Source organism: Balearica regulorum, chromosome 3 (genome assembly GCF_011004875.1).
Source record: "Balearica regulorum gibbericeps isolate bBalReg1 chromosome 3, bBalReg1.pri, whole genome shotgun sequence".
Taxonomy (NCBI): domain Eukaryota; kingdom Metazoa; phylum Chordata; class Aves; order Gruiformes; family Gruidae; genus Balearica; species Balearica regulorum.
The window spans coordinates 28,117,753-28,141,827 of record NC_046186.1 but is presented as its reverse complement, the minus strand read 5'-3'; the positions used below and the strand labels follow the sequence as shown (position 1 = coordinate 28,141,827).

The 24,075-nt window shown below is 40.9% G+C and overlaps 1 protein-coding gene across 2 annotated transcripts in view; it reads right to left on the bottom strand.

The window, feature by feature from the left end:
* The window catches only part of ZNF451 (zinc finger protein 451), a 43,330-nt gene that overhangs the window by 5,757 nt on the left and 13,498 nt on the right, over nucleotides 1-24,075 (bottom strand). Inside the window, exons 7-13 of one of the 2 annotated variants that reach the window (XR_012834427.1) lie at nucleotides 22,748-22,874; nucleotides 20,341-20,494; nucleotides 18,224-18,371; nucleotides 16,003-17,651; nucleotides 14,320-14,903; nucleotides 9,599-13,176; nucleotides 8,478-8,664 (exon numbers count right to left, since the gene is read on the bottom strand). Coding sequence is in view for 1 of the 2 variants with exons in the window: in XM_075747406.1 (XP_075603521.1) it covers nucleotides 8,478-8,664; nucleotides 9,599-9,729; nucleotides 14,772-14,903; nucleotides 16,003-17,651; nucleotides 18,224-18,371; nucleotides 20,341-20,494; nucleotides 22,748-22,874 (2,528 nt within the window). In the remaining variant the exon portion in view is untranslated. The remainder of the gene's footprint in view (nucleotides 1-8,477; nucleotides 8,665-9,598; nucleotides 13,177-14,319; nucleotides 14,904-16,002; nucleotides 17,652-18,223; nucleotides 18,372-20,340; nucleotides 20,495-22,747; nucleotides 22,875-24,075) is intronic. The other variant, XM_075747406.1, reaches the window with a different exon arrangement.

Below are 24,075 nucleotides of genomic sequence, written 5' to 3'. Positions count from 1 at the left end.
AAATAGCTAGATACACACTGCAGTCAAAATGGTCTTTCTCCAGTCACTTGGCAGACTAACTATGAATCCTTTTTGGAACTGCCTACTACCTCTGGGCAGAAGAGATGCTTTTTTTTTTTCCCCACATCATCTCCCAAAGCAAACAAAGCAAAAGAAAAAAATCCACAAACCTCCAAAAAATGTCATTACCATCACTTATGAAAGGAAGGAAAAAGTGCAAAGAAAAGGCTTTGCACAAGTGGCTTCTCTCTTATTAACTGTCCTTTTAATCTTTCAGCCCAGAAGAAATCTCAGATTGCTCTAAAAAGTTTTGTGCCTATTAGAGAACTAACAGTTAGAACAATCACTCCCTAACTCATTTCTTGGCATAACAGAAGAATTAAGTTCTTGTGAGCAGTAAGGCATAGTACAGGACAGTCTCTGGTTTGCTACCATTTAAAATAAAAATGCATTAAGAACACTTTCCTGAAGGCTTGTGGGGTTTTAAGTGACTTGACAGAAGATGCTGGCAAAAGGGAAAGGCAATATTCTTCTGATTGGCATCTTGCATAGATGGTTAAACAGCAGAGGACAGGAGTAGTCAGAAATCCAGGAGTTTCTTTCAGATATGATCTAAAGTAGTCAACTTTCCTGGAACTGGTTATGGAGTCAGTTAGCATTCACCACACAAGATGCCATGATGGCAACCCACTGACATGCTGTTAGAGGACAGCACTTTCCTGCTTACTCCTGGCTTCCCCAATCCGGGCAACAGGCTAACTTGACACTCATTTTTCAGAATACAGCAGATCAGCTAAGTTGACTTTTCTGTCGCTTAGGACAGTTATGAATGCTAAAACAGGATTTGTAGATAGAATTATTATTTTAGTTCATTAAGAAAGTTTAGGATTCATCTTATGTATGAATATAGGCCTCATCTTGCTGAAATGTTTTGCTAGTCACACCATCTTAATTACACCACTCTAATAACATGGGGTACACATTCATATTGAAACAGAGGTATATGCAAACTACCATTACCATGCAAAACATTTAAACGTTTTTTAAACAAGCTGCCAGCCCCATGATTTATCACTGCACTTGATAGACAATAACTAAATACTACTTGATAGTTATAACAGAGAACAGGTTTCCTTAAAGCATAGTTGAAGAAACACCATTCCACTGCCAGAAACTATGAAAACTTGAAAATAATTAGTACTGATGATCTTCCGTTAGTCTGAGGGGAAGAAATCAGCTCAGAATCAAGTGTGGTTATGAAGCATTTTAAAAGTCTCACAAGCTACACTCTGCCTTCACTGGTCATTATTTGCATGACTGGTCAAGCATTGGAACAGCCTGCCCAGAGAGGTGGTGGAGTCACCATCCCTGGAGGTGTTCAAAAAACGTGTAGATGTGGCACTTTGGGACATGGTCTAGTAAACATGGTGGTGTTAGGTTGACAGTTGGACTTGATGATCTTAGAGGTCTTTTCCAACCTTAAAGAGAGGTCTTTTCCAACCTTAAAGATTCTAAGATTCTATGAGTTCTCTCCCCTCTACCTAAATGCATTAATGCACATTCAGCTTCCCATGCAGGCAGTTGCTGGATTCTCTGAAATCTTTGAGGTGGTGGAAGTTAACCTATGAAGAGGCTAGCAAAGAGCCAAATCTTATTTAGGAGCTTTTCATGCAAAGGCTTGTCAGTATCTCAAATTATATTGAGACTTTTCTTATCCAAAAACCAAACTATGGTTATGCTTGTCCTCAGTGTTCCCCCCTACCCCCACTCTCCCCAAAGCTACAAGGAGCAAAGATTACAGGCACAAAAGCAGTAAAGATGAGAATTTTAAGATGTTCTGATATGGCTCTATGGGAATAAGACTGTAATGGTCAGAAAAGCTGTCTGCAGATGAAAGTCCCAGGCAGAAATGCTCCAACAAATAACGGGGTGTGGGGCAGGAATTCAGCTTCCTTTAGGGGTTAGACAGCAAGAACTGTTAGTGTGGAACTTGTCACTTGTCAACCAAAGAGAAGGAAAGGCCAACTGATTGGACAGATGCATGTTTAAGTCAGAAGACAGCAGGCTGCTTTTCCACATAGGACAGGTCATTGTGCTTGATCTAATGTTGCTTGTAGCATGTCTGTACCCTGTGACTGAACTCTGCTCCCAAAGAGATCTTGGATTCCCATTAAGAAAATACTCCATGCAAATATCAGAGAATGGCTGAGGTTGGAAGGGACCTCTGGAGGTCATCTTGTCCAGCGCCCCTGCTCAAGCAGGATCACCTACGACTGGCTGCCCAGGCCTATGTCCAGATGGCTTTTGGATATAACCAAAAAAGATACTGTACTGGGGAACTCAGAACTTGACAGTTATAGCTTTACCAAGGCTGAGTAGTGGGAAAGGACTTACCTCTCTCAACCTGCTGGCAACAGTCCTAATACAGCCCAGGGTACCATTGGCTTTCTTAGCCGTGAAAGCACATTGCTGGCTCGTGGTCAACTTGGTGTTCACCAGGAACCCCCAGATCCTTTTCTGCAAAGCTGTTTTCCAGCTGGTTGGCCCCTGGTCAGCATATATCAGTGCCTGGGGTTGTTCTTCCCCAGGTGCAGGACTTCGCACTTCTTGAACTTCATGAGGTTCCTGTCAGCCCTTTTCTCTCCTGTCAGGGTTCCTCTGGATGGCAGCACAACTCTCTGGTGTATCAGCTACTCCCAGTTTTGGTTCATCAGCAAACCTGCTGAGGGTACACTCTGCCCCACCACCTAGGTCATTAATAAATACATTAAACGGGACCAGACTTAGTATTGATCCCTGGGGTACACTGCTGGTTACTGGCCTCCAACTGGATTTCATGCCACTGATCACCATGTTCTGGGTCTGGCCATTCAGCCAGTTTTCAGTCCGCCTCACAGTTTGCTCATCTAACCCATACTTCATCAGCATATACTCATGGTACTGTTGACATCTTTTGATGAATAATAATTGAGAATGTTTAATTTGGAGAAATCAAGCATGTCCTGTCTCTCTCATTAAAATGCTTAGCACATTCTGTATCTCCCAACTCCTCTTGGGTCAGAGGAAGAGCAATTGGCCAGTTTCTCAGCCAAGAGATCTTAAGATATGGCCTCTTCTCTGGTGCATTTTGTTAAATAAACAACAACAACTAAGAAATTCTGACCGTACCTATTCTCTCAAAGAAATCCTACTGCTTGCTATTGTCCTCATATATTGCCAAATTCTTGCTGGAAGAACAAAAAAAACCAGGAAAGCAAACTCTGGATGAATATAGAGCTCAGGGATCAGACAGATTAACCCTATAGATAGGAGCAAATACAGTGATTTTTTGACATTTCATGAGTCTCTCATAGAAGCCTATTCTGGGAAGAGACTGGTAAACTTTCACAGAATGCAAGCGCCACCCACTGTCCTGACATCAAAGTGCCACAGTTTAAATTTGGATTAGCTGCCCACATGGGTCAGCATAATTTATCCCCTGTATCTGACTCTCTTCTCTTGCAACCTCCCTAGTTGCCACCATCCCCTTAATAATTTCCATCAGGTTTCCTGGTTCCTGTCTCACCAGAAACTCTATTTCCTTTCCCCGGCCTTAGTCCTCCTCCCTTGCCTCACAACTACTTAACACACCTCCTGACTACTTTGCACGCTGCGCAGTTTCACACCCTACCTCCACTTCTCTCTCCTACAGTACTCCTTCTTTTAGTCTTTTCACTAACTCCCAGTCTCATCTGCCTCTTTCCCATCCCAATGTATGGTAGCATTAATATCACACTTAAATCACTGTCTCTCCAACCACTGACCTATTTCCTTTTAGAGTTGGTATCTGAAGTTTTAATGCTACCTTACCTGAAGGACACCATTAAAGTTACCTCATTCAGGATCCTAGTAACTACTTAACCAAAAACTTAAGATCAGTACCTCATCCTTCTACGTTCATTAGCAATCATGTTCAGTATGTGATCACGCTGCCTCTAAAATACCGTTCCTTGGCTTTCAGAATCCTTCCCTTCATTCCTTCTTCAATATGTCCCTGGAGGATCCTCCCCACATACTCCTCCCCAATACTTACTGCTCTAATCTCTGTTTCTTCATTAAGCTAACATCATCGGTATGCAAGTACAGCTACTCCCTGCTGAGGGTTCACAAAAACACAAGACCTCTCTTCCTCCATGCAAACTAAAGCTTCACTCTATGTATCTCTCCCTAGAGAAGCTCATTCATCTGTTCATTCAAGTGTAGCATGACTGAAAATAAAGCTCTCAATTACTCACCCTCCTCCAATTGCATTTTTTGGAAACTGTGGCCAATACCATAATGGTCACTCAGATGTTCATTTAACCTTCATCTTAGATACCTCTCAAAATTCACAACCAGATTAAATTAAACCTTGAGATTTTTTGGTATGATCTGAGTGGTGCAGTCTTCACAGTTCATCCACTTGGCTACAATTCTTGTTCAGACTCATTATCGTAGGTCCAATACATTGCTTTCTCCCTAGGGTGTGTGTATATATGTACATATATATTCAAAGATGCACACAAGAGATGCCACTGACATACCAAAGCCAGTAATAACTTCCTTTTGTAGCTAAACACAAGGTTACAACTCAAGGGTGACTTTCGTAGCACTCCCTACTGCAATAGGCTGCGGCCACTGTAATACCAGTGTAAATAAAGGAATAGATGCTTACTAGAGTAACTGTCATTCATTCAGGGTGCAGATGCTCATGCCCTTCACATTCAGTCTCTGTGGACGATGGGGGCAGGAGGCTGTGACTTATCTTTAGTTATTTGCAGTCTGTGTTAACTGAAGGGTCAGAAAAAGCAGAGACTGGGGTCAGATATGGTATTCATATTGGACCTCAACAGCCACAAAAACTCGACTACTGAGAAGACCAAGCAACTATTCTTAATGCCTTCTGTAAATTAATTCTTAACTCCTCTTAAATTCTTTTGTTGGCTCTATGTAAACCAAAAGTGTTTTGGGATAGTGGGAGCTAGGAAGCTTAGCAGCCTGTATCAAAATGAACTGAAATCCTGTTCTCCCAAATATAAGCTCTCATAGAAGCTGCATTCAGCAGTATTTAAACACTTCAGGCAACAGTAGCAGCTTGAAGATGCAGACAGACATCTCCACTTGAGCAGAGTGGAAATGAACCTTATGGGTCAGTGGAAGAGGTGCAGTGGCTATTTGGCAGACAACATAGTACATCACTACACCATTGATTCTGACAGTCTCATGACACAGCCTGGCTCTCTAAAAGAGGGAAGAAGAAACACTCTGAAAAGTTTGGTCCTCTTATTAAAAAAGTCTGTTTTATTTAAGAGCTCGGTCAAGAAGGGATCTCATCTGAATATCACTGTGAGAAATACAGTTAAGCTAAATCCACTGACTTACACAAAAAAAATCACTTTTGACAACCAAGAAGTCATGACATTCCTGTCAGTGTTAGGATGGGTATGACGACCCCTAACCTACCACCAACTTCACCCTCATCATTGTCCAGCACTCATTAAAAGTATAAGCTGTAGCAGTACTGTCATGAGTAGCTATCAAGTGTCAGGACATAGACAAGGGAATTATGGTGGTTTTCTGCATGCTACAAACTTTTCTTTATGAAGTAATTACAAAGGGAAGCATTGAAAATTCATCTCTTCTACCCTTCTCAAACGACTCCATTAAAATGCATGAATTTCATCATGTGTTGTGCCTTCAGCATAAAAGAAAAAAAACACCCACCTTCTGTATTTATGAACTCAGGTTTAGCTGCAGAAGAGAGCAAGTGTCTTGCCTACTCTTTTCATACCTCAAAGGAAATTCATGCATCCACTACAGCCAATGGTCTCCTAAGGTAACATACAGTTGACATTCTATTGCAACATATGCAGGAACTTTTCTTTCTTTAGTTTTAAATGAATGCATGTACCACAGTTCCCATAGCAGTTCTGCTGACATGGTAAAATGGTTCACAAGGTGCAACTGTCAGACTGCCACAACCAAACACAATCCAACTGCTCACAAGCTCTGTCAAGGTGATTCAGGGAAATAGCTTTTTCATTTTGAGGCTCATCCAATACCAACAACTGTCTTACATTTTTCAACACAATTCTTTGCAGTAATTGTTTCTCACTTATTTCTCCCTCCAGGATACTAACCATAGGCTGAGAAAGTCACAAAGCAAGCAATTCTTGTTTGTATTTCCTTATATTCAGCTACATTTCTGTAACAGGACAGCAGGTTATACCAGCCTATGATACATTGCACGACTTTCCATCTCAGCCCTCCAATACTGGTCTTGCCACACTTAGACTTGCGAATGCTTGCTGATGCCACTGAGACACACAGTGAAGTGTGTATTATTCGGTGGCTTAATCTTTTTTAAAAAAACCCACAAAACCAAACCAAAAATCAAACTTTATAGACTCTTGATAACAACATCTAATGTCCTGTTTTAATACAGGAACAAGAGACAAAGGCAGCTCTCACTATCTGGGTCGTTCCCCCCCCGCTGACACTGACTGGAGAAAAGGACCAGGGATGGCTCAAGACAGTTCTGTTCCTTACAAATTTCCCAGGGAACACTGACAGTCTGAGGGCTTGTGCATGATTCCATCACTTTCCTGCTGAAAGCATTTAATTTTTATTTTTTTTTTTAAACGACCACATGCATAACTTAAGTGGGATGCACAATGATCAGCCAGCCAGCAAGCTAAGATTTGGGGCCTCTCAATAGTGCCCATGACCATAACAGTAAATTCAATATTAACATAGTAAAGGACACTGAAAGAAGGGTTAAGATTAGTAAACTTCTGAAAGCAAGACCCATGTAAAAAAAGAAATACTGGAGTATAATTTATACACAGGTTAGATCAAAGTCATGCCCTCTGAGCCAGTATACCCCAGTGAATAAAGCTACACTAGCAAAACTACCCAGGCAGTGAGCTAAACTCCCCTTACATAGCAAAACAGTCATTCCCCTCTCCTCACCGTCTCATACTGTTAAGTCACACAAACTGTACAAGAAAGGAAGCCCCTACAACTAAACTGACTTACAGCTAAACTGACTGCTTGCAAGTTACAGCTCTCTTCCAACTCTTCCTCCCAAAAATATGCAAAGCTCCCAAAGCAAAAACAGCCTCCCACATTCATATACAGTTACAGCTACAATTACATTAGAAGAGATCTATCAATACACTCTACAAAGAAAACATTCATAGTGGGAATGCAATGATTCAATGTGTAGCTTTATAGCTAGCTGTGAAGAAAAGTCATCTTCCCCCTTGAGCAAAATGAACTGCAGTAGTCAAAGTGACAGTTCTGCAATTAATTATGCCAAGAAATTTTACCAGTATGGCTGCTTCTGTCTGGAAATCACATCTCCATAATCCAGCTGAAAAATCTAGACCAGCAGGTGCTTGAGGTGGCCAGAAGACTCTATAAGCACCTTTTCTGTATCAGAAGCACATAAATCAATTCCAGCTCACCACAGATAGTTTTTTGCAGGAAACCTTTTAATTATCCGGTCTTTCATTTTCCCTCTAATCGATTGATGCTCATTCACCATTGAGTGCTAGCACTCTAATCTTCCTGGTAGAACAGCAGCACCACGTGATAGCTCTCATACACCTGCATCAAGACTAGCAGCGTATTCTTCTGAAAACAGTTTAGGGTTAATTCAGAAACAACTTTCTGTAGTATGTGCTCAATTTACAAGTATGTGCTCAAAACCACAACGAGAAGCCAAGAAAAGCAATAGTGTGTCTACAGATACATGTCAGGTCTTCTAGGTAAACTTTACTTCAAGGTATTTTAAAATACTGAGAAGTATTAAAACTCAGCTCTGGTATCTTTTGCACGAAAATGAGCTGGCTCAAACCTCTGATTATCCTATATAAAAACAGGGTGATCATTTCGGTGTGCCATTAATTAGAATATGGCATTCTGGAGAACTCAAATGCTTTAATTGATATTTTTCCTTCCAATGGATGAGAGCGCCATGTGCCGCCAGTGAAGACAAATACCAAGTGACTAGAAGCAGCCAGGAGGACAGAGTTAAAATAGGCAAAGAAATTTTGGGAAATAATGATGCTTTAGCAGGGTCATGATTGTTTCAGACCCAGAACAAATCAAGTAAAGTAGATTTCAGGACAAACTGACAAATATGCACACGAGTGCGCTCTAGAGAGCTTTAGCTAGAAAGCAGTTTTCAGACCAAAACAATAGTTTGTCTCCTGCTATAATAAAGGATACAGGGAGGACAGAGCTTGTTATGTTGAAAAAATGCTTAATTAAGTCTGGTTGCAAAGCTTGCCCGAAGCAAATTGATTTTCTGATCTATATTTCATTGAAATATCAGTAAAATACAAAAAGCATCAAGCAACAGCTTGTGTTACCAGCTGAACCAGTGGTCAGTTCTTTTATTGGAAAGAACTATTGGTTTACTGGAAAGATTGTATTTAATTTTTACTTTCTACCTTTTGTGGTATCTGAAATGCTGTTCAGCAAGGCACACATCATGTCTCCTTCAATGTGGTGAGGATTTAGGATGCGAGCTGACCGCTGGGTCATCTTAAATTGACTTTCCAGTTCCAGGAAGCTTTTGTCTCCAGAAAGTACAGTGAAAGGAATTTGCTTGGGCAGGTGCTCATCCAGGCGACCAGCCTGTATGGAAACAAATAACAAGTGTTGAACTGAGATCATAGTTTTATCTTTTGATGTTTAGCTAGCTTTTTGTAAGACAGGTGTTCACAGGAAAGCCTTCTACAGCAACTTACCTCCGCTTTTATGCTCCAATGCATGTTATACCACTATGAAAGGTATTATTTCAACAGTTTGACACTGCATTTATTCTATACATAAGACATTATAGGAAGTGGCTACCAGAACGGTACAGATAGGGTATAGAATGAACTCCTAAAAAGCAGTATTTCAGAACTATCTCCACAAAAAACAAATCATCCGCGCAAAGCATTTTCAGAATCCTAAAAAAGTCTAATGTAACATACATTGTTGCAAAACACGCTTATATTGTATAATTAGATTCTCAAGTAGTTTTATCTAACTGATAAAGCAGTATAAAGAACATGAGTCCCCATGGCATCCCAGATTGCTGTCCTTCACCTGCACCTCTCCCAACCCAGCCAGAGCCCTAGGTCAACTGAACACAGACACTGCTCTTTCTTAGCCCAACCGGGTCTCTGAAACTGGCACCCACCCATCCAACTCCATCTTAAAGACGGCTCTAGATTTGCACTACTTGAAGAAAGAGGCAGGAGTTACATTTCTCTCTGAAACAAACTATACGAATTGTGATTTTTTTATTCTTCATTCCCTAACCAGCCCCCTTCCCCTCTGCAACAGACTGATGTCCTATTTGGGCTAACTTTTTTATTCCTATGGAAAGAAAATCACTTCTCAACAGGCTGTCTCCACTCAATTCAGTGATAGGTTTATTATTCTTCTAAATGGATGTAGAATTCACGTGAACAGAATTTAAGAACCTCATCTGTAATTACTAATTAACATCAACAGCAGATATCATCTGCCACTCTTCTGTGGGCACAGAAACACAGTAATAAAGAAAACGTGCACTTACATGAATACAGAGCGCAAAGTCTGCTGCTTCTCTTCTGGTACCACAACGTGGATGAAGAAAGAAACATCCAATCCTCTTAAGGTAATTGTAAATTTTGCACTGCACTGGAGGTTTCCAGTTGCTGTGTCCTCCTAAACAGTGAAGAAAAAACAAAACAAAACAAAACAAAAAAACCAACAAAACCAAAACAGAAATGTCACCATGAATTAAGAATGCAAGAAGGCAAAAGCAAAGATAAATCTGTCTTTAAAGACAGAATTTATTTTGACCAATGTGAAAGCTAAAATAAACTTATAACCAAAATCCCAAAAGAACCCTCGTTCTTGGATTAGAAAGCAAAAAAGGAAAAAGTAGCTAGCCTGATCCTACACAAAGCCTCTCAGTCAATTTTGTATGAATTTTTCTTCTAATCCTGAAAAACTTATCTTCTAAAAATCATGTGCATTTAGATACAAGTATTTATTTTTTTCCAGTTTTAAGCACAGTTACATCTAATGTGCAGAAACAGAGGAGCTCTGGGAACGTAGTACAAGTAACAGGTAAGGTTCTCTTAGGGAATCCTGTACTAATGTAATGCCCAAGATTATTTCTAACACACTCTGTAACTGCCTGACAGATCACATGTCAGAACTCTTTAAAAAGAGGATCAAAGAACTGAAGCAACAGCTGAAATAAATGCTAGAGTCCTGACAAACACTTGGTTGCAGTCAAGGATAAGCAAAATGAGGCTACAACTGGGGAAAAAATAAGTGCAGGAATTTTCTCAACAGTATCCTAAAACATGTAGTTACTGACTGAGAAAATAGTTAGATAATAGAGATGAGCTGAGTAACAGGCCTGCTACAGATAAAAAGAATACCAGGCTGAAACAGGTTGCAAGGGAAAAGAAAGGAGTAGCAAGTCTCTCAAGAAAAGAGGGGGAAATAGAGGAGCTTGCAGTTACTATGACAACATAAAAAGAAAAACAAATGAAAGGACAATTGGAAGGGAGTGAATAAGAATTTCATGACTTCAATTGCTAAGAAATAATGAGTTTGCAATGGGGAGGAAAAAAATGTTGCATTATCTGCCAGATGATAGAGTGGCTAGATGTAAGAAAGGATTTTGAATGGAACGTGAAAGCAGTCATCAATGGCACTTCATGTGAGGACATGTGAAACTAAGGCTCAAGTAAACAGGCTACAGAGGATTGTGTATTCCAACCCACCCATCCCCACTCTGACAAAGAAGTAGAAACAATTTTCAGTATATGTCTCCGGGTTTGTTTTTTGGTGGTGGTGGTGGGTTATGTTTTCTTTCTGGTTTGGTTTTTTTTTTCCCCTCCTCCTCTTTCCTTTTCAGCCTCACATCTATGAGAGGGTATTAAAAAAAAAAAAAAAAGATCTTAAAAGATTTCATAACAGACTACACAGAAACAATTTAGGGGTTTCTCATCTGTCCATGAGAAAAATGGTATTCGCAAGTCATTCTCATCTGTTGTGACAGGCTTGATCACTATTTGGGAAAGACTTGTAATTACCAACCCTGGCTTTTGGCTACATAAATGTACAACGTAAACATTTGACCAGGACAGCTGAAAACAATGACAGAACCGTATTTAGTCTGGTGGAGTTAAACCACAAATTGGTGAATGACATCTGAAAATACAAACAATACAGAGCCTGGGCAATACAACAGAGAACTCAAAGCAAAGCTAAGGCTGTATTAGCAATAGGAGTATCATATAAAAAAAGAAAATCACAAGTGTTGTTTGGGAAACGCAGGAAAAAAAACTCCAGAAGAGACAGGGATATCGCTCTGTTTGCAGAGGCTAAACAAACAAGAATAGCACGCATCAAGTAACTCCATAAACCATTATTATGGGAGGGCACCTACAACAATAAATCCAGATGTGCCTGGGAGCCTTAGTGTTCCTGTGCTCTGTAACAATATAGTTGACACAAACTGCTGAAGTGTTCTCTGATACGAATACAGCCCATTTAAATCTCCATGAACTTTCAGTTCAAGTGCTCCAGGGGCCATTCCCACAAGGCAGCCTACACGCAGCAACCCGGTGTGAGAAGCAAGAAACAAAGTGGCACTGACATGGGCTGGGCCATGCCAGCAGGTGCCCCTGTCTGTAACATCCCTGGGCATTGTGTCTTAACTAGCACAGGTACCTTTGGGTATGATTATCGTATTAATAGAGCTTCCTAACAATAGATTAGTAACACTAAGACTGTACTATGGATTATTTCTTTCTTGGATAGGTCAGAGAAGAGATATTTCTGACAATTACACAGTTCGGACATTCCTGGGTATAATCCATTTTTTCTTACTGAATCAAACCCAGACAGAATAAAATAAAAGAAATAAAGCCCAGACAGAGACGCTTTGGACTTTAGATGTCAGGTCAGCCATTTATTCAAGTCAGATTCCTAATAGTTTCTTCTTTTTATCTGTACAAAGAGGGAAAAAATGTGTTTCAAAGGCCAAGTGGATTGAATAACTATAGAAATAAACAACAAACCTTGAGCAATTACAAGCCACAGCCAAACTCCAAATCACAATAGCCTTAGAAGTCAAGGAGTGCAGAGGTGAAGTGAAATTTGACCAGAAGCCAAGCTGGGCAAAGCCTCGCAAAAGATCGTAAGAACAAAGAACAGGTTGCTCAGCCATATACAAAAGAGAACATAAATAAACAGAGCAGCCAGGCAGCAAGGATAAAATAGAAATCCAGGATGATTAGGTGAAATTTAAGTCCCCCAAAATCAGTATTTTCTGTGGCTTTGTGTGTATATGTGTGCACAAATACTGTTACTGTAAATAGAGGCCAAGGGCTAGCTAATGACAGTACAGGTCATGATACAGAGGTAATGCCTGAGCAGAACACAAAACTCAGGAGCATAACCCGCTTTGATAGAGAAGACCAGAGGATTTGTCCCCAGAACTCCTAACAATCAGACATTAGATTAGAAGTCCAGGAGCACAGCTGACACTGAAGAACTTACACTAACAGACATACTTGCCCTGCCTTCACCAGCTAACTGGAATACCTAAGACAGAAAAAGAAGGAAAAAAAAAAAAAAGTAGGGATTCAGGCATCAACAGGCCTTTCTGTCCAACCTCAGCAGCATGAAGACTCTCACCTTTCAGGATGTTCTTGATTATCTTTTAAAGGAAGAGATAATTAAGAACATTAAATACAGAAGTGCAATGCAATGGTATTTACTACGTGTAAAACATGGCTGAGAGTTGCTACAAGTTTGTTAAGACAATGCCTATGTTTCAGGCAACACATATTTTGAAACTACCCCTTATCTAGACTCTACTGAAGTTTTCACTGTATCACAGGCAAAATAATTATGAAGGCAGATACAGAGAAAACCAGTAGAAAAAACATGAGGTGGACAAGAAGTTGATTCAAGAATAGTCAGGTAAGGAAAAGCATCAAGTTAAAGTGATGCCATTGGTAGACTTTGCAAGAAGTTTTCTTACAGACCCATAACAATGTGAGTTCCATCAACCACCTTGTACCACTACCACTATCTCCCAGATGTGAGATACACCTATTGATGTACAGGCTGGCCAGGGACATCCTGTGTTGGGTTTGCGTAGCAAGATTTTGGTAGCAGGAGGGGCTACAGGGGTGGCTTCTGTGAGAAGCTGCTAGAAGCTTCCCCTGTGTCTGACAGAGCCAATGCCAGCCGGCTCCAAGACGGACCCGCCGCTGGCCAAGGCCAAGCCGATCAGCGCCTCTGTGATAACATATTTAAGAAGGAAAAAAAAAAACAGTTAGAGAGAGCTTTTGCAGCTGGAGAGAGGAGTGAGAAGATGTAAGAAACTCTGCAGACACCAAGGTCAGTGCAGAAGGAGGGGCAGGAGGTGCTCCAGGCACCGGAGCAGAGATCCCCCTGCAGCCCGTGGTGAAGACCATGGTGAAGCAGGCTGTCCCCCTGCAGCCCATGGAGGAAGGATGAGGGGGTGTAGAGATTCCACCTGCAGCCCGTGGAGGACCCCACGCTGGAGCAGGTGGAGGCGCCTGAAGGAGGCTGTGACCCCGTGGGAAGCCCACGCTGGAGCAAGCTCCTGGCAGGACCTGTGGGCGCATGGAGAGAGGAGCCCACGCCAGAGCAGGTTTGCTGGCAGGACTTGTGACCCCGTGGGGGACCCACGCTGGAGCAGTTTGCTCCTGAAGGTCTGTACCCCATGGGAGAGACCCACGCTGGAGCAGTTCGTGAAGGACTGTAGCCCATGGGAGAGACTCACGTTGGAGAAGTTCATGAAGAACTGTCTCCTGTGAGAGGGACTCCATGCCGGAGCAGGGGAAGGATGAGAGGAGTCCTCCCCCTGAGGATGAAGAAGCGGCAGAAACACCGTGTGATGAACTGACCGTAACCCCCATTCCCCGTCCCCCTGTGCCGCTGAGGGGGGTCGGAGGTTGAAGCCGGGAGTGAAGTTGAGCCCGGGAAGATGGGAGGGGTGGGGGGAGGTGTTTTGAGAATTGATTTTGTTTCTCATTCCTCTACTCTGTTTTGCTTAGTAATAAATTAGATGAATGTCCTCACTAAGTTCGGTCTGTTTTGGTCGTGATGATAATTAGAGAATGATCTCTCCCTGTCCTTATCTCGACCCATAAGCTTTTTTCGTTGTACTTTTTCTCCCCTGTCTAATGAAGGAGGGGAGTGATAGAGCGGCTCTGGTGGGCACCTGGCCCCCCAGCCAGGGTCAACCCACCACACATCCTTAAGGAGCAAGCCAGACGCAGAATAAAATTCAAGTACAAGAATGTAAAATCATGCCTTTTGGAACTAAGAAGAAAAAGAACATCATGATAAGGACTTGGGAATTTGAGAGAAAATAATCTCTGAGTATTATGGCTGTCCTGATAATTATGAAAACCTAGTATGATACAGCTGAGGCAAGTTCAGCAGGGAAGCCAGAAACACTCCTACATGGTTCAGCAATTCTGGAACAATATTCTACAAGGAGTAAGAAGAGCAGAAGAGGTTAAGATTGAGTTAGAAGAGTTCAACAACATTTCTATTACATGGTGTCTGTGACTTTGTAACTTCAGAAGCCTTAGTGGCTGCTTGTTCCTGTTCTTCATTCTCTCAGATTTAAAGAATCTCTTCTGAAGTATTTGTGCAGACTTGTTAATCTTATCTTCCTATTTTCTTCAACCACTTCTTACCTTGAAAACCCCAGATAAACGTCCCTTGGTTCAGGTTAGCTGGCAGCTGCGTGAATAAGCTTCCCCAGTTATCCAGATCCACCAACACAATGTGAGTCATGGTACTGAGGTAGTCAAGATCAGGAAGTTCATCTTCAATGGGATAAAAGAGACACATTTAAAGTTCATCTGACTTTCTGGTCAACCAACATACATCAACTTAGATAAGCTTTTGAAAATTCAGGTATTCAACTGTTCCATAAGCTAAAAGTTACAAAACATGATCCTATTTAGTGATTATATTGTTTTTAAATCAACTGAAGTAGCATTTAGTAACACACAAATCAGACAGAAGAAAGCAGAACCTAGCAATACGATGGTGTAAAGCTGGATAGTTTTCTGGCAGGCACAGAAAGCTGTTGTCCTGCACAGAGATATTTTAATATTCCACTTAATAGTCAAGTATGCACTCCCTATTATGGCAAGTCTCTGTGACATTTAATTGCTTACATGCATAAAAGCATGTAAAATGTTGACACATACTTTTTGCTGTATATCTAACATACAACCTTTTAATCAAAGGCATTATGACACCATGAGTAATTAAAAATACTTCCAATTTTTGAACACAAAGTACACCTTCAGCATTCTTGATGTCATTCTTATGAGTGGTATTAACTTAAAAAAAATATTTGCATGCTCAAGGCAAAAAGCCTAATACATACTGAGAAAATAAATTCTCAGCCAAAATTATTTTTGGCAAGCTAAAGGAAACTGAGAAGATGGTGTTATAACAGGACTGCCCACACAGAAAGCACTACCAGGCTCATAAATATTTATACATACAAAAGAGGCAAGTTTCTCTTGAATGCACGTGTATTATAGACCACTTAGAAATCTCCTAGAAATGTATCTGAGTCCTTGATTGTCGTCCTCCTTTTAACAACAAATTATGCTCCCAACTAATTTGGAAATTAAGTTTTTCAGTCTCAGGGTTCTCTCATCTGCCTACTTTTTGGTTTTTTAAAGACTTCATGCATATGGCATATAGCAATAAACTGTTGAGTCCAAGTTCTGGAAACTCAAATACCAAGACTTGTAAATGTAGCTTTGAGAAATAAGAAATACTAAATTCTGAGCCGATTTATAGAATGGAAGTAAGGAAATGGTATGCTACATACTTGTACTGACATTCAAACAGAGTGTATTAAACACAAGAATATTTTTCTAATGTTAAAAAAATTCTACAAACCTTCACCAGGTTCTTCAGAGTGTGTTGAATTTTCTTTTTTTTCCTTCTTTCCCTGTGTTGGTCCCTGCAGAGGAGACGACTGTGGTCTCTTGGATGGAGATGCTTGAAGTTTTAGCTTGTGAGGTTTTCTGTCCACACAAGCCCCACTTGCTGTGAACTTGAATACTGTATTTTCCGATTCTGATGCAAGACTTGATAAATCAGGTTTCTGCAAGAAGCAGTGTTTCATGTGATAGTGCTGATGTGCACTCTGAAGATCGTCAAAGTTTTTGTTGCATGCAGCACATCTAACAACATACATTTCTTCCTTGTGTTTTGCTGATGTATGACTGTTGAGATGACTGTTCATATCAGCAAAATTCTGTGCAGTTGCAGAGCAGGAGCAGCATCGAAACCATAAGTTTCCTTTTTGCAGCATGGCTTTCTGACAATTCACATAATCGTTCCTCCTGTTCATTCTGGAGACATAAGTTGTCCGGCAACCACATGTTAAAAGGTCTCCTTTTTCTACTGGGAGGAAGTCTTCCTCTTTTTTTATTGATACTTCCATCTGCTCAGGCACAAATGCATAGTCCGTGCTATGAATCTCCTTATAATGAATTAGAAATTCTTCTTCTGTGTCAAAGAAGAGATTACCACAAAGGCCACAGAAGTATTTAGTCTGTATCTCCTGGTTATTATGCTCTTGGAAGTGTCGCTGTAATGTTCCTACTTTCCGAAAGTGATTTCTGCATAAGCCACAGCAATATCTGTGAAACGCATGGCTTTCTAAGGACATGCAATGTTGTTTAACGCTCTCTTCAGATTCAAACATCTCCTCACAAATGCGGCATTGCCATTTTCCCAGAATAGGACTTTTTTCAGGGGAGAGTTCCACAGGACGAGGAATGGCACCTTTCCTTTCACGTGCAGAAACGCACACTGTGTCAGAAGCAGAAGGCATAGGTTCATCTTCTAGAGCTTCTTGCTCATAATAATAACTATGTCCACCATGAAATTCAGTCACGTGTCCCATAATATCCTCTTCTCTGAGGAGATCTACAGAGCATGCTCTACACCACAGAAGAAAATTATTCAAGTGCGCTCCCCCATGGAATCGACTCATATGTAGGCGGATAATGCTTGAATTTTCAGCAAGCTTTCCACACACAGCACACTTGTGACAAATCCTATTTGCTGCCAAAATGTGCTTTTCTACTGACTCTTCGGTAAAAAACTTTTGAAGGCATTCACAAAACCAGGCTTTTACTTTGCAGTCTTCGCTACCTTGACTCTGGTTTGCTCCACAATCTTCATTTTTAACTTTTAAATCACTCTTCCGTTTTGAAGGAGTAGACCCTCTTTCACTGGTAGACTCATTTGAAGTCAAACGTCTTTTAAGCAGAGGTCTTGACCGATCCACAATATTGCACAAATGAGACTGATTTTTATTTTTTCCATTGATATGACAGAACATCAAGATGGACTCTTCCAATGTACTAAGAACTTTTACGTTATGTTGAGTGGTTTGCTTATGCTGGGTGATCTGATGCTTATCAGCAAACAGTTCATCACAGTTCTCACAGTAACCTTTTGTTTTAAATATCTCTGCAACTTGGGAGATGCTCTTCTTTGACAGTGCCACAGGCCCAGAATTACGACAACGTGTTCTAGAATGGACAAAAAAAAAAAAGAGGTAATATCATAACCTGAAACATTTTTAAACTTTCAGAGGTACTTTGAAATATTATATAGTAGCTACAGTAATTAGCATGTGGAAATGGTGTGCTACAGCAATTAGCATGTGGAATACTAACTCACCTACTAGCTTGTCAACAAAAACACGCAATGCCTATCTAGTCTCTGCACTTTAAAGAGAATTAGGTGCTAATTTCCAAAACTAGCACTTCAACTGATGCTTATGTTGTTGACTCAGTACATTTTAGAAATCAAATGCTGCCACCTTAGAAACAGCAGAACAGAGACAAAGTTCTGTTGTTCTGTTACAGAAAATAACAAAAAGAATACAGCCAACCATCAGCATTCTGCAGTGGGTTGTATGCGGTAAGGTGGGGTAAAAGACATGGAAAAGGGACAGTTTTTTGGATAGCTGACTCAGGAAGTCAACATTCAAACGGGTCCTAGATGACCTGAAAGCCACTAGCACCACTAAGAACAAGTCTGCCTATCTGTTACCAATCCATGGATGTTCACATTATAAAGACAGTTGTCTCTTACAAACCTGAAATGAGCTGTTAATTCCATATGCGAGCGTAGTATCTGGTAGCAGGATATACACTTTACTTGGAAAGGGACTTCTTTGCACAGAGATATCAGAAGGTTCTTTGCATAGGATGGGAAAGGTAGAGGAAGGCCAGCCTTCATTTCATCTGTAACATGGAATGGCAGAAAGTGCAACCGTGCGTTAAAGAGTTCTTTCATAGTATTTCAGCTCTCAGGTGACATAGTACTGTATGCACTCATTTGTCACAGCGTTCAGAAAGCAAGTTACCATGTGTCAGTTGAGCCACAGTAATTATTCAATGGAAGCTTTAAAACTGCATTAATTGTTTAAACTTCTTTAACCATCTCATATTTGAATCTGTTTGCATCTTGTTTTTTCACACTCAGTGACTGACTCTACTTCCCTTTTCTTCCTTCTACAAGGTCAGGTCAGACATTTCTCTCAGAAAGGTTCTTACTGACTTTCTTCCCCTCCATCTATCACCACCTGTCTACTCCTACTACATACACTTTTGTTTAAAGCTGTAGTGTGTTTAAAAAAGACACAAATCATTTAACAAGTTCCCACATACTCTGGCCATTTCTCTCTTTCCCATCTTCAATGTTAATTCTTCTTAAATTTTTAGGTGCAGGACTTGCTGTTGTTCCAAGTACATACTCCATGACTAACTCCAGATACCAGTAGAATAAAAAAAAAATATTGAAAAGAGAACTCTATATTGCTGTTAATGTTCTGCATATTAGGAGGCAAATTCTCTTTGAATTTTCTGTTTAGTAAGATGTGATGATCAGCAGGCAGTAACTTGAGGTTATGCCTTTCGACCAACTTCACTTCCAGATCTTACAGCCCATGCTGATATTAATCATGAAGACCTACCAATGCAAATGGAAAAATGGAGCACTTTTTTTTGTTCTGAACTACACGCTATCCATCTCTAAAGAAGAAAACACTATTTTGTGCTTTTAATCTTTTCAAAGCAACAGCTCACCAGTAATCTTTTTTAAAACCTACGGCCTGATTTTAAAGGCATCTACAGTCAGCACATTCAAAATTAATAACCCATTTGAGAATAAAAGTACATTAGATTTACAATACATAACAGAACTCAGAACCGTGCAGCTGATTGTCACTTCCATGAAGACAGCAGCACTCACTCGACCTGCAGGAAGATTCCTTCAAAACCTGTCTTTACTGTACAGTTACTGCAGCCACGCTGGGGGAGGGCAGAAGATATAGTTATTTCTCATCTTCATAACCATACCAATCCTTTTTGCCACGTAGGTTTATCCTGAAAGCTACACTATCTAAAATATGGCAGCTTCTTGAATAAGAAGTCAACTCCATCAGTACCTCATCCGTCTCAGTCATTTACTTAACATTAAAGCAGATGCTTTAATGCCTATTGCTTACGTCAAAGCTAAAAAGTCACTACAGCTATGATGGTCATTAACTCTGTTTTCCAGACCATAATCAGACAGATATCTTCTGTGGAATCTAGTAACTATTGTTCAGGATGTTATCAGCTCACAACATAACCAGCATTTTAGCCTTCAGTAGCAATGCTGCCAGTGCAAGGCATCAGATTGGCAGCACTGTTCCAGCTAAGCAGGCTAAATTTGCAATTATACGGAGAAGAAACTGTCATGGGTCTTCTCCATCAGGAATGCCAAGGATACTGACAAAAATAGACTTCAGACAGTACAGTGAGGGGAAGGAACATCACGGCCAGTCTGACTGGAATTGAAAAAGAAATGTATGTGTTTTGGTCCGAGTTCCTATCAACATGCTAAATGTAAACTTATTTAGGTAGTTGCACAGTATCACTGGAGGATGAGAAACTTGTATGAGAGACCTGACAGCATGGAGATAAAGGAAAGTCTGCTTCTCATCACAGCAGCTGTGATGGAGGAATCTTTTCTACACAAAAGTACGAATTTCAGAGCATCTCCTCTTACAGCACTGTAACACATTTAAGAACTTAAAAATAAGAATCCATTAAAAACCAACTTACAAACATTAAGCTTTTATAGACAGTAGAAAAACATAAGTCGTTTCATATCATAAGGATCAATTATCAGAATAAATGAAAAGAAGTACACTTAGTAGCAACATACCACTCAATTTAGAAACCTGGAGGAAGTGGTTCTTTCCTGACATATGCTCCAAGCATTCGTCTCTTTTGGTGAAAAGGAGGAAGCAGTTTGGGCATGCAAAACACTGAATATGCTGTGGAGGGAGATCTTTTTTATGTCCATCATTTTCATTTAGCTGGAAGAGAAAATGATCTAGTTAGGAAAAATATTAAGTCAAGAAACCAGTCCCAGTTCTCCTCACGTCCTTCCATTCCTCTTGCTTCTGTGGTAATATTTTCACTCTTAGGTTTTCAGCTACCACATCTATGTTTATCTACAGCCTACCCCTATGCTCACGAGACACAAGGGACTGGCCAAACTGCCATCGTCAAACTCAGCTACTCATCCTTACTAAGCTGGTGTGCTGGTTTTGGCTGGGATAGAATTAATTTTTTTCATAGTAGCTAGCATGGGGCTGTGCTTTGGATTTGTGATGAAAACAGTGCTGATAACACAGGGATGTTTTCGTTACTGCTCAGCAGTGCTTACACAGAGTCAAGGCTTTTTCTGCTTCTCACACCACCCCACCAGTGAGTAGGCTGGGGGTGCACAAGAAAGTGGGAGGGGACACAACTAGGACAGCTGACCCCAACTGACCAAAGGGATATTCCATACCATATGCCATGCTCAGCATATAAAGCTGGGGGAAGGAAGAGGAGGAAGGGACGATGTTCAGAGTGATGGCATTTGTCTTCCCAAGTAGCCATTACACGTCATGGAGCCCTGCTTTCCTGGAGATGGCTGAACACCTGCCTGCCCATGGGAAGTGGTGAATTTGTTGTTCTGCTTTGCTTGTGTGCACAGCTTTTGCTTTACCTATTAAACTGCCTTTATCTCAACCTATGAGTTTTCTCACTTTTACAATTCCCTCTCTCATCCTGCCAGGGGAGATTAAGCAAGCAGCAGTGTGGTGCTTAGGTGCTGGCTGCAGTTAAACCACTGGCAACTTTTCTATTCCCTTCTTGCACCACTGGGAGCAACCACCTTCCTCAGGAACGATGGGCTCCATCAGTTCTTAGCTAGTCCCTTTACCCAGGCTCTTAGAAAAAGCTCCTTCTGTCACTAAAGCAGCTGGTTTTCCTCATGTTGGTTCTTCCCTAATCTTGCTAACCTCCAACTTCTCAAAATGCTGCTCCTCAGAGTAGCCTGACAGACCAGTGACTTTTATAAAATCAACTTCTTCCGCCTCCTTTGCCTTCTACATCAACTTCAGATCCCTGCCTTCAGCGCAAAAATATTTTAATTTTGCTTCTGATGTTTTTGCTTACTCCTTTCTTATGTCACTCAAGGAATCTTCATGACATGCTTATGCTTTCCTGCACAGCTTTGTTTAGGATTATCTCCCCATCCTTCCACACCAAAATAATCCCATCTTCTTGCCTGCTGCAAGAGCCACTCCCTTTCACCAAACCTGTCTGTAACTCCTGCTAATCAGCCCTAAGGCACACCACAGACACACAGCTTGGAAGGAATGGAAAAATAGCAGGGGCAAACTATGATGCAATCTTTCAAGCTTGTCAGGGATGACTATGCATCAGGAGTTACTACTACTAGCAAAAGCAGTCCGATTTTCAGAGTATCTAAAACTTCCCCTGAATTTAACACAGCTTCTGGAGACTAGGTGGCTACACAACAGTATTTGTTATTACAACATTAAACTTCAAAACTACTATCCATTATCCAATTCAACACCAGACTGCTTAAATAAAACCACACACCCTAAAGACAACACCTGAGGATCTGTCATTAAACTGAGGTTTTACAGTGGTAAGTTATGAACGAAAGGAAAAGAGAGAGTCTTACAAAAAAAAAAAAGTGCAAGAGTGGAAGTAGGGAGGAACAACGCCAAAAAAGCAAATACTATTAGCTTATATTCAAATCAAAACTCAAATGCTAGATTATCCTTTTCCCTTCTGTAATTTAACTAGTGAGTAGCAGCAAACATCTGTCAGACCAGAAACAGAGAAGAAACATTTGCATCTGAATCACCCAAGTTTCTTTTCTCATTCTGTTGTCTCTTCTTCCCCCATCTCCTTTCTGCTGCTTCTCTTTACCATCATTTATTTCACCCTAACTACTTGCCTTTATCTTTCATAGTTTTGGAGATGCAAAAAAAGGGAATACCTTTTCACAGCATGAATAGAGGGACAAGAGGTTCAAGACAGAACTACAATCCTCTTGAAAGTACAACCTAATGGTCAGATCTAATAGGAGTACCGTCAGGATACACTAGGTGTTTGAAACACAGCAGAATAAGAAAAAATATCTCGAAGACTAAAAGAAGGGATGGGAGAGAAAGAAGGTTAAAAAAAAATCAGTGCATAATTATAAGTCTTGAAAACCCTCTCCTATGTTCAGTCAGGTGAGTTACTTATCCTTATGATCTTGCCTTAGATAAAAGATGATCACTGTACTGCTGAGAGGTTGAAAATCTTTTGCAGCATATCACACAGGCAACAGCATTATTTGGGGGTCCATGTAATGTGACTGTTGGGTCACAAGGAGAATGATCAAACCTGGAGAGGAAGAAATAGTTAACAAACTAGTCCCCTCTAAATAGTCAAAATGTTTTTTAATGGGAAAAAATTATATCTTTTGAAGTGTCGGATGAAAACCTATCAAATCAACCTAAACTAAAATTCCTCACTTCCTCTATCATTAACCATATAAGATGAAGTATCGTGTACAGAGGTGATTCTCCCTGCAGCTTACCTGTTGTAGTGAACACTTTGCAGAGAAATCGTAATGGTTTTAAGAGCAAGAGAACTAGTAAAGCTTCTATTTCCTATGGAGGGATTTTTTTAAATTTATTTTTACCTCCCTGCATCCTTCCTGGGATGGAGTTAATATTCTTCATAGCAGCTTGTATGGTGCTGTGTTTTGGATTTACGAACAACTGTGTTGATGGTACAGGACTGTTGCAGCTATTGCTGAGCAGTACTCGCACAGTGTCAAGGCCTCCTCTGTTTTTCAGACTGCCCCAACCAGTGAGTAGGCAAGAGGCTGGGAAGGGACACAGCCAGGACAGCTGACCTCAGCTGACCAAAGGGATCTCTCATACCATATGACATCGTGCTTAGCAATAAAAGCTGGGTGGAGGAGGAATGGGGGGGATGTTCAGGGTGATGGTTTTTGTCTTCCCAAGTAACCATTATGCATGATAAAGCCCCGCCCATCAATGGGAATTCCTTATTTTGCTTTGCTTGTGTGTGCAGCTTTTACTTTACTGAAACTATTTTACCTCAGCCCAGAGTTTTCTCACTTTTACCCTTCCTCATCCCACCGGGGCGGGGGGGGGGGGGGGGGGGGGGGGGGGGGGGGGGGGGGGGGGGGGGGGGGGGGGCGGGCGGGGAGCGAGCAGCTGTGTGGGGCTGAGCTGCCTTTCAGGGTTAACCCACAACACTCCCCTTCACTTTTCTCCTTACCATCTGCCCCATGACACATTCACGAGTTAAAAGGCAGTATAATGCTGGAACTGACCCCAGACACAGTGAGCGCTGACTAGCAATGATCAGCTATGAACAGATGCCTGGCCTACAGCTACTCTTTGCTCCTCTTTCCCTTCATTAGGGGGCATCTTTTTAATCTTACCATCAAGTTGTATACCTTAGCCTTTTGCTCTTTTCCAAGTTTGGATGAAAAAAAATAACAGAACTGATGAACAGCAATCTTGTTTCTCAAAAAACCCAGATATTAAAAAAATTGCTTAACAAGAGG